The sequence below is a fragment of the Arthrobotrys flagrans genome (assembly GCF_004000055.1).
Source record: "Arthrobotrys flagrans strain CBS H-5679 chromosome Unknown unitig_1, whole genome shotgun sequence".
Lineage (NCBI taxonomy): Eukaryota > Fungi > Ascomycota > Orbiliomycetes > Orbiliales > Orbiliaceae > Arthrobotrys > Arthrobotrys flagrans.
The window spans coordinates 3,444,316-3,458,635 of record NW_027137556.1 but is presented as its reverse complement, the minus strand read 5'-3'; the positions used below and the strand labels follow the sequence as shown (position 1 = coordinate 3,458,635).

The 14,320-nt window shown below is 45.3% G+C and overlaps 3 protein-coding genes across 3 annotated transcripts; 1 reads left to right on the top strand and 2 right to left on the bottom strand.

Annotated features, from left to right (window-relative positions):
* Positions 1 to 1,282: 1,282 nt before the first annotated feature.
* DFL_009038 (uncharacterized protein) lies at positions 1,283 to 5,120 on the bottom strand (the record flags this gene model as incomplete). The annotated part of the gene is made up of 7 exons (XM_067638861.1): positions 1,283 to 2,049; positions 2,115 to 2,740; positions 2,803 to 4,216; positions 4,276 to 4,342; positions 4,405 to 4,758; positions 4,854 to 4,987; positions 5,057 to 5,120. The coding sequence occupies 7 exons, from the start codon at positions 5,118 to 5,120 to the stop codon at positions 1,283 to 1,285; spliced, it is 3,426 nt and encodes a 1,141-aa protein (XP_067486707.1).
* Positions 5,121 to 7,561: 2,441 nt separating this feature from the next.
* DFL_009037 (uncharacterized protein) lies at positions 7,562 to 8,032 on the bottom strand (the record flags this gene model as incomplete). Its single annotated transcript, XM_067638860.1, has 1 exon — positions 7,562 to 8,032. One exon carries the CDS (start codon positions 8,030 to 8,032, stop codon positions 7,562 to 7,564), a length of 471 nt encoding a protein of 156 aa, XP_067486706.1.
* A 2,409-nt stretch (positions 8,033 to 10,441) lies between these two features.
* Positions 10,442 to 11,222, top strand: DFL_009036 (uncharacterized protein; the record flags this gene model as incomplete). Its single annotated transcript, XM_067638859.1, has 2 exons — positions 10,442 to 10,866; positions 10,958 to 11,222. 2 exons carry the CDS (start codon positions 10,442 to 10,444, stop codon positions 11,220 to 11,222), a joined length of 690 nt encoding a protein of 229 aa, XP_067486705.1.
* Positions 11,223 to 14,320: the final 3,098 nt, after the last annotated feature.

The following is a 14,320-nucleotide window of genomic DNA, read 5'->3' as shown; positions in this document are numbered from 1 at the left end:
CCTTTCTTTCTTCCACTTCCACAGGATGGAAGGGAAGCGCGATATCTTTGAACAACTAAGCAAAACTGGACTTTTTGCTACAACTTTTTTTCAATACTATTCTCAACAGCGCTTTCTTCAACGAATAGGATGGGAGAAGGGTGTGTTACTCGAATAGCACAGGCGACCAAAGACGGACCACCCGCTCGCTTGTGACGAATCACAAGCCTACAACCCCCAGTCGTATGCGAAGAGACCACCAAATTCAAAAATCCCATTGAAACCGGCCGCTCGTCTGAAATTTCGAAATCGAAACCACTCTTTCAGAAACAATCAGGGACACGTATCTGACGACTCTCCTTTCACAACCGAGCCAATGTATCACGAATCTCCTTTCTCACAGCTCAAAAACACATACTTACCTACCACAATTTAACGGCAAAACAGTACCGTCTCCTATTTGATTTCATTTATTTTCTATCCACTTACGTTATATTAGCATTCATCCAGGAACAAGGACAACGGGACACACACACACACACACACACACACATAAAAACAAAATTCGGCGTTTTATGTCTTTCTATTTATTTCATCTATCGATTCAGATCTACCGAATATGTACATCTACATTTACATGTACCATCTATCTCTTTCAAAAGGAAAGAAATAAAATACACCCGGCCAGTCTCAAAAAAATAAAAATTAAGGGTGTTCATGATATGAAGGAATTTAAAAATGCAAACAAGATTTATATAAAATCGGCCGCCTTGGGTTCAGACTATAAAATCGGTATTATATTCCATATACCATAAACCCACGCTGTCGTATAATGCTACCTTGAGCTATATATAATATCTGCTCCTTCATCTCGTATATACTCGAGGAGGGAAGCCATCACAGGTAGGAAATATATATAAGAAAAGTATCAATTACCCAGCCAAACATCAAAAAACAAGAACACCAATCGATCATGAATAAAACAAAAAAGGAAAACCAAAGAAAAACATCTAAAAAAATATTAAACTCCAAACTCTGCAAAAGAGCAAAAAAGAAACCAAAAAAAACTATCATTATTACCATTACCAAATTCATCGTTATCATAACCCACCACCTCCTTCGAGATCCAAAATTAAAGATAAAACTCCCTTCAAAAACCCCACATGTCACCGCATACTATCCAAAACCCTTGACCCAACAATCCGTCCGCTAGTACTAACCCTCTTCCTCAACTTCTCCTCCTTCTCCTTCTTCCCCCTCTCGTCACCACTCTGCGACCCCCCCTTCAAACTCTGCGAACTCCTTACTCCTCCACTACTCCCCACCGCCATCGACGAACTCCCCCTTCACCACCGCTACTCCCAGGCGCCTTCTCCCTCCCCGGCCCCACCTTCCCACTATTCCCCCCACTCCCGCCAGATTTAACCCCATCAAACCCTCCAGCCTTCGCACTCTTCAACGCCAAATATCCCTTCGCAGCACTCGATATCACCAACTTCTTCCCCGCCATAACCTCCCCTACCGCCCCTCCATTCTGTAATAACAACTCCGCAAGCGGGAAAGTAGGTTCTTTAACTTCCTTCCCTTTACTCCCCGGTGATAACGGTTCCGCAGCAGTAGCAGGGGTAGTACCCCCGGCTTCGGTACCCTCCTTCACCGGATCCCCAGAACTCAACGCCCAATAAACAACATGCACCCCCCTCTCATCCACAAAATTCACATCTCCACGAATAGCAACCCCATAAACCGCGCCCACCAAATCCCCGCGTTTAACAGCCTCGACTAATATCTCATCCGCCGTCTTTCCAGAGCCCTCAGCAAGAGGTCTAACAAATGCTCTATCTTCATATTTCGCTTTAATAAATTTCAACCTCATCTCCCGAGTAACTTGTTGATTAGATCCCAATTTTTCTTTAGGATCGAGTCGTGCTTCATATATGGAATTCGAAATTTTGTTACCAATCCTAACTAGTAACTCCGTAAGGTCTGGGGTGAACGAATTAACGTCTAAAGTCAGACTCCGTACTTTCGAAATATGCGTTCCGAGGGATCGGTGGATTCCCGAGCATTCTATTCCATTCATTAGCACCTCACTACCACTTTATGATACCAGCGTAAAAGGAAATCAAACATACCGATACAAAGCATAATCCCAAAGTTAATCGAAACCCACTCCGTCTTAACCGTACTCCCACAATCCGCACACCGTCCATTCTCAACATCCGCATCCCTAATCATCTGTAACAACTTATCAGGATCATCGTTGAAGGTACTACTCCGTCGCGGATAAGTCGGTCTCGATCCAACCGTAATCCTTCGCTGTAAATTATTCCCAGCCAGTGAATTCCCACTACCACTGGATCCATGGTGATGATGAAGACTAGGATCTCTAACCGCAATTTGTCCGCTGCCTAAGTGCGATAACGAAGATCCTTTGCCGAATACTTGCGAGATATCCTTCTTTGTTGGGTCATCGACTAGCTTGCTAGGGTCGAAAGCGGTCCTAGACTTTGACCCTTCAAGCATGCCTTTGACCGCGTTATTGATCGCTGTAATCCAGTTATTCATATCATCTTCGCTGGTTCCCTGGTAGACGCGCTTATACTGTGGTGTGATAACTTCGAAACAGAATCTTCTCTCTTGATTCCGAGCTTCGCGAACAGACGCCATCCGGAGGTTAATCGGCTCGTTATGCAAATCCAGCTTTTCCTTCCAGTTCGAGTATTCGCACAATTGGCCAGCCGCCAGAACTACCCAGTACCTATTCCAATCAGCATCCCCCCAACTCACTATTTAAAGGGTTTATCATAGTGGAAAACTTACTTATGCCAATTAACCTTCGGCAAAGCCTTAGGATCATGATGTCCACCGGGTCGACTCAACGCCCACAACAACCCTTCCTTCTTCCTATCGACCCCAGAAACACTACTACTACCCCCGTTCACCAGTTTATCCTCTAAATCCCTAAACCCCTTAAACTTCCCAGAATCCGCGGTTCCGGTGGGACTCAACAGCCCCGCCGGCGCCAAACTCGACACAGTCGACGCTGCTATCGTCGCAGTCGATTCGCTCGCCAACGGTGGCGATGATCCAGAGTGACTAGAAACAGTTCTAATAGTTACGACATCCGGTGTAGTACCGTTACCGCTAGCTGCAACAGGTACCTCGATGTTCGCCGCCAAACTCCCGTTATCGGTCATGATAACCGGCAAACTAGGCGGGGGTATCGCACTAGTACCGACAACCTGCTGCCCACCAATATCCGATGAAGAAGTGTCTTCAGAAACAGTAGCACCCATTTCAATCGCCCGTCTCCTTTCCTCCCTCTCAGACCGCTGGATCTTGAACTGCTTCTCCGAATTCTTTATTTCTTCCATTAAAGCCTCGAGCTGCGGTTGTAACTCCTGCATTCTCTTCGCCGTATTCAACAAACTCTTGGCCTGCGCTTCCGCATACTTAGTAAGACATGAAACCATCTCCTGCTCCTTCCGCCCACCATGCAAATCCTGCATAAAACTCCCATAATCATGTCGTTTAATCTCAAAATTCCGTTTCTTAGCCACATACTTCGAATCACTCTCCGATTTCTTCTTCTGAGTAACAGAATCATTCTTCATCCCTAGATACCGACTAACAAATCCATAGAACTCTCGGCTTTCTTCATCAAACTCCTTCTTTTTGTTTTCAGCGATTTTGATATCGAAGTTGTAGAGTTTTGTTATCGGCTCAATGATGAATTTTTGGAGATGCGCCTCCCTGTGGCGTTCGAAGCGGAGGAGTTCCTTGGATGATCGTTCAAAGTAATCTTCTAGCGCCGGTTTCATACTGGAGGTGTTATTCGCGGCGACTTCGCGGAGGGAGTCGGCGAATAGACCCAAGGAGTCGTTGAAGTTGCCCTGGTGTGTTTTTGCCGCATCGGCCCGTCGTAGGACTTTCTTCATTCGCTGACGGAGGAGGGTGGTACGGGATTCCATTTCCTTCATGGTAGCTCTAAATAGTGGGCCGTCGTCGAGAATGTCGTCATCTTTGTAGCAGGTGGTATCTTTGGAAGGTTGAGGTGGGGATGCCATATCGAATGTTGTGGCTTCGACTCCTGGGGTTAGGGGTTCGGAAAGTGGGTCGCCAGCTGCGGAGAGGGCGTTGGAATCGGTGGAGATGTTGGATGTGGCACGGAGTTTGGGGGTTAGGAGACGAGGGTCGAGTAAACCGAGGCCGAGCGGCGTGACCTGCTGTTTATCTATTAATAAATGTTAGATCAATTCCGATCAAGCTTCCCTTCGGTGAAATTAAACATACTATGAACCCAAAACGAGAACTCAGCTAGCCGTGATAGCTTATGAGCTCTCTGGTCATATTCGACGAACTACTCGATCTCTATATCAGCCACGAAGCTCCAATATCACTAAATTCATGTATCAAACTCACAGCACAAGTATTCCGATACCCGGACGACTTCTCAACCACCCCTTTCGGCGGCCTCCACTTCCAACACCATGTGAAAGACACCGAGGGACTGCCACCGGTGGAATAGTCGCCTAAGAAGTCGACGTTGGCATGTTTATGCAGGTTAGGATCGGCGTGGAACTCCCGTGTGACGAGGTCATCGAGTTCCCGATGATTACTGGCGAGTATAAAGGTCAGACCAGTGATATTTGTGTCGGTGGCAGTACCGGCTTCGTCACGGCGCTGGCGGGCGACGAATGTAAAGTCGAAGTTGAGTTCATCTTCGTTGGTGAGTTTGAGGAGGATTCCGGGGCTTTGGGTGGTTACGTATGGGTCCTTTGATAATGGATATTCTGTCAGTATGGAAGAGAACAGAGAGAGGGGAAATAGCAGAGGGGAAGGAAGAGAAAAGGAAAAGAACGGGAGTATACTTGAACGTATTCTACCAGAGCATCGTCTCCGATTTCCTTTTTGGGGACAGCTCGGGTGCTTGGGAACGCATTCGGGGTGATGGAGACGATGGGCCTCTTCTTCGCATTTGTGACGACGAGAGATGTAATGGTCACTACAATACGTAGTTAGGGATTAGTACCGACTGGAAGGACCAGAAATCAAGAAAGAGGAAGAGGCATACATCTGGCCTGATCGCGCATGAAGACCGCCGCTGGGTCTTCGGGGTGACTTCCAACATTCCCCATACTGACGGTGGGCCTCCCCGAACAAAAGCAGATATTCAGATATTAAGGTGGATATGAAAGACTAAAGAGGGGAGATTGGAGAGATAGAGACAGGTAGAGTAGCTACTCGCACCAGACTAGCATCTAGGCTACGTTGAAGTGGAGAGAAGGCGGGCGACGGGTGTGAGCATTGATAGAAGGTAGGTAGATGGTAGGTAGTTTGAGGTTGAAAGTTGAAGTTGAAGTTGGGGAAGGTTGAATTGGAATTGGAGTTAATTCGATGGGGCAGCTGCGGGATATCGCAGGAACCACCGCTGTTTTTTTTAGCGAGTCCGAGTTTGACGTATAACCTTTACCTCTGTCTTCGACAATAGCCTGTTATGCAGATAAATTAATTTGATCAGTCCAATAATAATATATACACATGCAAGTATACGGGGTATTCTATGAGAAGATGTATGTATTTTCCAATTATAAATCGGGTTTATACGACTGGACTGGATATGTCACAGACTAGTATACACACTTTCGACTCCTGTCTAGCTTTTGACTCCTCAAAAGCAGCCTGTTTCGCATTGATTTCATGCTATATACCATATAATATACTCCATTATAATATACCAGATCGATCTGTACCCTTTGATATTACCAATGACATACATGGCGGTCATACTAATGTATGAGATACATACATAAAGTAGTACTCCCGCGCTCAAGCTTTTTTGCCTCTTGAACTGCCCTCACGGTCACACGACAGCGCTATAATTGTAAATCTAAGCCCTCATTCGTATTCGCTGAGAAAAGTGGCATTTAGAAGGGTCTAGAGGCGGGCTAGTTTATAGAACGGCACTAGAATTTCGAATTTCAAGGGCCCTTGCATGTGACCCTTTCGCAGCTCTAACGGCGACGCGCAAGTCTTTTGTCAAAAGCCCTCTTTACTAGTGTCAAGAAAGTGTATCTCCGTGAAACAGGGCCCTGATTGTCCATGTAACTATCTCGTTCAATTCAGTTCTCTGTTCTATCGGAGTATCAAGCTAAGAGAAACATGTTAACACAGATCTAGATCCTTTGACGTCACTTCCGACAAGACATTAAATGCATCTTTGGAGGTTCGGCTGATATAGATATGATAGCTATAACATAGCCACTGAGATCCACGGATAACCAGTAACGTTGATAATATACGATATCGAGTGCTGGGCTTGGCTACTAGTGTACTACTATCCCAGTTGCCTCAATCGTCCTCGGTATACGTATAATTAGAGGCCGCAGTTAGGTAGTAGTGTACACGAATACCTCTATTAATTCTCACAGCGCTGCCTTCATAGAGCCAAATGATTTCTAAAAGACCTCGTTATTACGATAAATTCCGCCGAAAGTACAGAAAATTAGAATGAACACACGTTCAAACGCACGGACAAAGCATTCTATCGTAGCCTCGAGTCTAATATAATCTACCGCAAGTACACACAGATGCATGCAAATGCGATGTAATACCGTAATGTAATGCAATATTCCCCTGCAAAACCCCCCTCAAAACCGCCTACCTGAATTCTGGGAGGAGGGGGGACATGGCAATTCGTCTCGGATTGCCATAAATCCAATTACTAGCATCCTGCACCCGGCAAAAAGTATCCAACCAAAAAACCCTCCTCCATCGCCCTTATTTCATTTCAGGCCGTTTGCATCTAATCCCCAGAAAAAAGGCTCAGGATTGAAATTCCTGAAGAACACTGGATATTATAATAATTTAATCTTTATACGTGATTTATATCATCCTAAATACATACATCCTTAAGCAGAGCATAAAAAAAAATAATCAAAGACAGTGAAGATGTGCGTGATCAATCATGTTTAGAAACCATGGCTGGCCGGTGGTTGCTTTGACCAAGCCAATTCAGTCTCCTCACAAACAAAAAAATATGAGCAAGACAAGACAAGACAAAGAACAAACGTTTTTCCGATTCAGTCAAACAAAAGAGAACCACAAGCTAGCATATCGCACGCATCCACTGAATGAATAGAAGAAAAATAACTTTTAATGATAATGTGTGCCACCCTTTTTTGGTTTTTTTTGCTTGTCCTTCCGATAATATTTTGTGTCTGGTGAATAAAATGGAAGGAAAAGAAAAGGACAAGGAAATGGTCCGGCGGATATCCACTGGAATGTTTGTTCGGCAGTGAATCCACCATTAACGGTGCTTGCGCCAGCGGGTTTAATAGCGACCCACATTCTACCAGCTGGAGACTCCCAATAACTCCAAGAAGAGGTATCAATAAGTAATATTACAAGGGAAGACAAGGGAAAAGAGCCCGAGTAAAGAAATTTCAGAAAAAGAACCCAGAAGAAATCAATTCCATACCAAAAAGAAAAGGAAAAGAAAATCGGGGAAAAGGAAAAACAAAAAAAGAAATCCTCATCGCAGACCTTTTCTTCTTCTTTCCCTTCAGATGTTAGTAAATTAGAACGCGATTTGCTTGACCCGTTTGCTGCCGGACGCGTCAGTCGCTGGTGAATCGCATTCGAATTCGCATGATCGCTTGAGTTTGCTACGGGTGTTGCTTGGCTGGAAACCGTTATTCATGTTCATACTGCCTGAAACAAGGTTGTCGATTTGCATTGCGTCGGAAGAACTATGATGAGAGTTGGTTAGAGGTAGCATTTGTTTGTGAGCAGTGTAGCTGTAGCTGTATGACTGAGGTTGAAGAGGATAGTTTTGCTGCATTTGCATCTGCTGCATTGGCGCTTGCATTGGCATTTGAGGTTGCTGCTGCTGTTGTTCGTAATACTGTTGTGGCTGTTGGACAGTGGCATTGTGAATTCTGGCGGCAGCTTCGAGCTCGGCCGATTGAGCGAGATTGTAATTGGCAACTTCGTATTCCTCGTCGAAGGAGTCGTCGAGCTGGGCGTGGGCGCTGCAGAAGAGGACCATTTTTGCAGTTTGTTTGGTTATTATTAAGTAATAGTTATAAAAGTGGTAGTATTAGAATGTCTTTCTTTTTCTCTCTTTTTCTTTGAAGAGCTGTGATTGTTTGGTAAGAAGTGACAACTACAGTAGTGAGAGGTATCTGTAGATGAGATATATATGTTCCCTTTCTTTTAGTTTGTCTTTGTTGAAGGAGTTTCCTTTTGATATAAACACCTGGGGCAAGGGCGTATGTATATATAATATAAGACCGTTGAGGATGGTATGGCAGAAGAGGACGATGATATGTAATAGTAATAGAGTGGCAGTGGCAGTAAGTGCCTAGGAAGTTATAGTCTAGCCAATGAAGGGAGAGGTGAGGTTTATGTATGTCCGTATGGGATAGTGAGTGGATAGAGAGGGAAAGAGAGGAAAGAGAAGAGAAGAGGAAGAAAGAGAGAAGAAGAGGAAGGGGAAGAGGAAGAGGAAGAGAAGGATAAGCTGGATTGGGTTTTGGTTGGTCGCTTAGCCAAGGTTTAGCCCGAACAAGAACGTCGACTGCGACAGATCCGGAGACGAGGAAGCTGATCCAGTTGCTAGGTTGATCTCCAACGCAGCCTTAACTACAGGTGTTAGTATGGAGGACGGTTCTTAGTAAATCCCAGCCTCCTCGACCCCTGGCAAGCCATCCCATCCCACACACGGCCATTAGGCTGGGCTGGAACTGTGCCATATTGCAACCGTTCGTTCCGTTCAGGTGGTGGGTTCTTCCGACCCTGATGGGAAGGGCTTCAGAAAGGGCCGTTTCGTCTGTTTCCTAATTAATCTTAATATCGGAACAGAGGAAATATCCGGCGTCGTCTTGTCTCCGACGATGAGGACGATGAAGAAGATGCCTCTGATGTTGAAATCGAGGATATCGGATCATGCGGAGGATGGTATGCATTTATACACCCACATCGTGGTGTCGAACCTGCTAGTTCAGCGTTGAGTCTCTCGGCCGTCAGTTGTATCCACCGAAGCTCTTCAAAAAGCCGGTCAAGCTCGCGATCAATCTCGTCGTCCGACACTCGGAGGTAGTCCGGGATGTTTAGTTGCATACACGGCATTTTTCTTCGTATATTATACCGAACTGCTACAATGTTAACTATCCCACAGGGAATGATGAGTAAAATATGTAGAGAAAGAAGTAGTAGCGTACCGTTGGGAATGGGTATCTCTTTTATTCCCAATTATTTTTCCTCTCTAGGATATGTGACCACTCAGCTGTGACGCGACTGGACCGTCACCAGCCAACCACAGCCGCCTGAACACGCGATCAAAGTCAAGCGTGCGGAGCAATACGACGACTTCTATTCGTCGATGTTATCTCAGATGTGATAAAGAATCACATCCGGCTAGTGATAGCATCATTAGTGCCTATTGGGTCGCGGCTGCGAATCCGCCTATCTATAGTGATAGCGATACCACCATTGGGAGTGTCATTGCAGCGGCATTGCAGTGTCGCAGTTAGAATCGACATTGTAGCATGAATCGACGGTATATATAGTCACCGTAGAGCTTCAACAATACAAGACTAGGCGGTATACTAGTACCGGCTGAGACGAATAATGGCTGAGACTATGGGTCAATATGAATTGATACCAATCAGAACCTGAAAGTATCGTAGATAACCCCTTTTCTTGTCTCGTCTCCAGGCTCCGTAGCACGTTTCGTAGCAGCATAAACTCCGGTGAACGGTTAGTATCGCATTGTATTGTATATCCAAAAGGTTCCTCAAACAAGAGCATAAGAGGGCCTAGGGGGTCTTCGAGACTCCTCAAACTATGTTCCCCTATACTTGACCACAGGTCAGGGTGCCAATCTCGTAACCTCGCGCGAGGTCTCATCAAACCGCCAAAAGATGCGTTGTTTTCCAACACAAAGGCAAGATAGAACAATGCTCCCCGTCTACTATTTCGGTCATTTGCTATCTCCCCTCCATTGCAACACAACAACATGAAAAAACTCGTTTTTGCTATTGCCGCCCCCTGCGACGTGATCGTGCACAGTAAGACCATTTCTTCCATACCGAGATTAAGTAATTTACACCGGAATTGAAACTCGTAGACGGTTCTTGAACAGACTCGCGAGGTTAACAGGCCTGTAGACAGGTAGGTATTTGAGAATTATGAACGTAGGCTGTTGCTATAATCGCGTCGCGGGGGCCGGAAATAGTATTTCGATAGGCTACGGAGTAGATAAAGATTGAGCATGTATCGCGTTGCCAGCTTAAACATAAAAATGTTAAACCCCTGAGGTCCCGAGGTCAGAACATCAACTGACCTCAATGCAACCCAGCAACCAACTGAACCTCAAGGGTATCGACAGTACCTAGATTGGCATCTCCAATCAACTCCTCGTACTCATTCCATTATAATCCGTCTACACGCGAAAATGAATACTACCAACCTTTCGGGACCAGAAGTCGTGATATCGACGCATCTACAGTCTTCGGCACCAAAGGCATTTCTCGCGACCTTGCTACCAGAACTTTTGCTTTCTATCCTAGGACATCTCTACCGTCTCTTCGACCTCCTTGTGGTTTGCAAATCAATTTACCCCATTGCATATCAACACCTTTGGTCTACGTATACGCTAGACATCAGATCATATAGATCCAACTGGGGGAGGTTAAAAACGTCTGTATTCATCAACAGAGGCAAGCTCTTTAGATCTGGGGTGGAGGTTTGTCAAAAATTCACGTTATGGGAATTGAATGAACTACAGAATGGGGAATCTGTAAAGATTTTGGCAGAGCTGTTTCGTTCAGGGAAGATGAAACCTCGATATGTCAATATCAATCTCATTCAGACCCGATGGTAAATATTTTGAAGAAATATTCGACAATTACTTCTCCGACTTCCATCTACATGATATGCTAACCATGGTTTTGAGGATGGGGTGGGCTAGGTTCACCAAACAGGATAGAAACACCAGCCTCATCATCGGTCAAGAGTTTTGGCTGCCACTAGCGACATACTGTCGCTCCAAACCTCCCGGTGAAATCGAACTTTCAATCTTAGATTCCAATGAGTCTTTCTTCACAATGCTTCCTATGCTAGACATTCAGCATTTGGTAACTTTTGTCTTCAACGCCGACTTTCCCAGTGCTTTTCAAGGTCAATGGAGAATGGCTCCCGATGACCGTTATCAGCAACCCAAACGGCCATCTTAACGACAGCCGTTAGGTTAAAGCGCCCATGTCTCTCGACCGACGGGCCAAATTTCTATGACGACGAGAATAACCCAAAAGAATCGCAAGAAGTTCTCGCAAATTTTCAGAGAGAGCCCTCAATAAATTAGATTAGCTGGGAGAACTTACAATTTCGCATTTATTCGAAGACGGTTCGTTCTTTCTTACCCCTCCGAACAACATCAAAACTTTCCGCGCCGAGAGCTGGACTACCCCTTCTTGGTGGCTCGAATTGTCGAAATGCCCTCTCCCCAAAGTTGAACATTAGACGTGCACCATGAGGTAACGGATAAGTGCTGTGATGACCCCAAAAGTTGGTCTAAGGAAGAATTCAAGATCAGCTCTGTCGCTATTACTACTCTAAAGAAATTCTCGGGTTCCCGGCCTCCATTCGCAGGGCCTAGTTTTGCGGATTGCATCTTAGAAGCGAATAAGGGACTCAGCGGAAAGCATGATTACCTAGTCGAACGACAGGATGAAGTAATCCCAGGGATCAAGGAGCGCGCAGAGGGCATGATGGATGTATTCACTCATATCGTGAAATCGAAAGTGAAGGAACTTGGCGCAATTGGAGTGAGGATCCAGATGCCAGGGAACTGGGATGGAATATGCTCTCTGTTTTTTCACCGAGGAGTGCACACAAGCTTTTGATGGCTGGAAAAAGCATCAATGGGGAAGTACGAACGACTAGTGATATTGCCTTAGAAGACCGGGATCCCGCGTCCAGACCATGGGAGCTCTTTTACTAAGTAGCTTCTGCGTGGTCTCGATGCCACTTGTACGCAGATATGCTCATGGTGCGCTGCTCTAGACTTATGAATAGAATTCACAATCTTCTACACGGCATGTGTATATAACAAGTAGTCTCGGTGCTACATTGTCAATACATAATGCCGGCGGTCCCGGGAGTGTTAAGGCAGCGGGAATCGAATCAATTCGTAAAACCTCCAGCATGATGTACGCAGGCATATACGCCGCTTTCCCAGACTCCTTATTACCGGGAGGCTGCTCTATGAACTAATATTACCCATATATATTGTATACCAATCGATATCAGTGCCTAAATGCATCGGTACAGGCGCCATCCTGTATTTCACGCTTCAATTTCATGCCAGGAACGCCGGAGCGAGCAGACACTCAAAGTCCTTCCGCTCCATCCCAACCCCCAATACGCACCAGGTTTCTGGGTACCTAGAAAACTCGCAGTACACGATGCTAAGACTAGTTTCAAGTAGTTAGAAGCCTTAGAACCCCAATTCCTATGGCGTGGTCCGGATCCCGGGGGGCCTCGTTGATAGGGTCCCAACTTGTTGCATTTTGGGAATCAACGCACTTTTAGACCATGGTCTCCAACTCAACTCAATATGGTTCCCTCCGTTCAACATGACACCAGGCTCACCATGCATAGTCTCGCAAGCACAAGCCAGTGCAGACCATAGTTTGGTTACGAGACTGAGCCCAGACATGATATTGAGGAACCCTGGAAGCAACCGGCGTCAGCGATCCTGATATTTCTTTAGAGAAATAAGACGTAGTATCTACGACTGACGTAGATTTCTAGCAATGTCAGCATATGGAATGTTCACTTGAGGGCTCCAAACCCCCCTCCACCTCTGAAATATATTTGATAATTGCCTAGGTCCTCGGGATAACTTCGCTCTGCTGCCATCCAAGGATTGTCGAAGTAAAAGACATAACTCTAATACGTTAATAACATTTCATTTCTCTTCCAAGGGTTTAATGTCAACTGACCGCCCGCTTGCAAACACCCCAATTGGGTTCACAGTCTTTGAAACATACTCTCACGGTATCATGATTGTAAACTAGCTTCTGAGATGACGATGTTATATGTAAATATTAGGTATTATTTCCAATCATGTGCCAGTGTGTGGTCGAATGTCATCTTTATCTTTGTGTCAAAGGGAAGATTAGGACTTGTACACGATCAATGTGTATATTGACAGCCTAAGTTAGTACCTACCCAAGGAACACCCTTAATACATTTACGAAAGCACATTTGTCGCATATTTATGTATGCTTCGGGTCCTTCGCGGGGCGTATAGTCTTGGGTCTGTTACGCTGCAGGACCTCCTTTGCCTTTCTTTTCATGTATAGTACCGTAAACCGAGAGGCCATCGTCCCATACTGCCATTGAGACGTTAGGAGTCAGATGGGACGTATAGATATATTTGAAATCCAATGTTATCTCGAGTTCGCAGAGAGGCGCACGAACACGACAGTGTCACAATGACGGTGGGAATAGATCAGTTGATTGCCCGGTTCCAAAGTAGTTGAATAACGACGTCGACGGCATCAATCGTAACTTCGATGTCATTCGGTGAATGTTAAACGCGTAGCGTAAGGATGGGGTAATCAGGGATATTAAACTCCTTAGAGATCGACTATTTGTAACATAGGACTATTAGCGGCAATCCAGAGAACTCGAAAGATATCCTGATTGTCTTCTTCCAGTAGCTCGAAGGGCCTAAGCCAGTGTAGCAATCCCAGACGATGACGATGACGACGAAGACGAACCAATGTTTTGATGACGACAACTTTCCCTAGTTTATATATTCCATGACGCATTCGTAATATATTTCGACGTTCCCGATGGGAATCTGGAGCAGCGGAGTAATTTGCATAACACTCAACATCGGTCGATCGGTGGCAGCTATATCGTATCCAGTCGTCTATATTTTATAATTGCGGTAGGAAGGATATTCGGATCTGGGATTCTCCCGCATGGGTTAAGTCGCTATCTACCGGTAGCGGATTAGACGTGTTCTCGTTGGATATCTAATCAACGAGTGTCTCGAATTCCAGAGTATCATATTCCTTTAAGACCAGACTTAGGGTAAAGTTACGTAACAGGCCGACAGAAAATGCGGGGGAGATAGTGTATAGTAAAGACTTTGTAGGGCAAGGTTTCCTGGAAGGGTAAGTAAACAGTCGACCAATTCGAACCGAGTAGTACGCAGCATAGTAGACGGTTGTCTCATGGAATTCTCCGAAGCTATGTCGGTTCGATTCGAAAGTCGATATATCCGACTTATAAAGCATTCCAGAGGATGAATAATCCA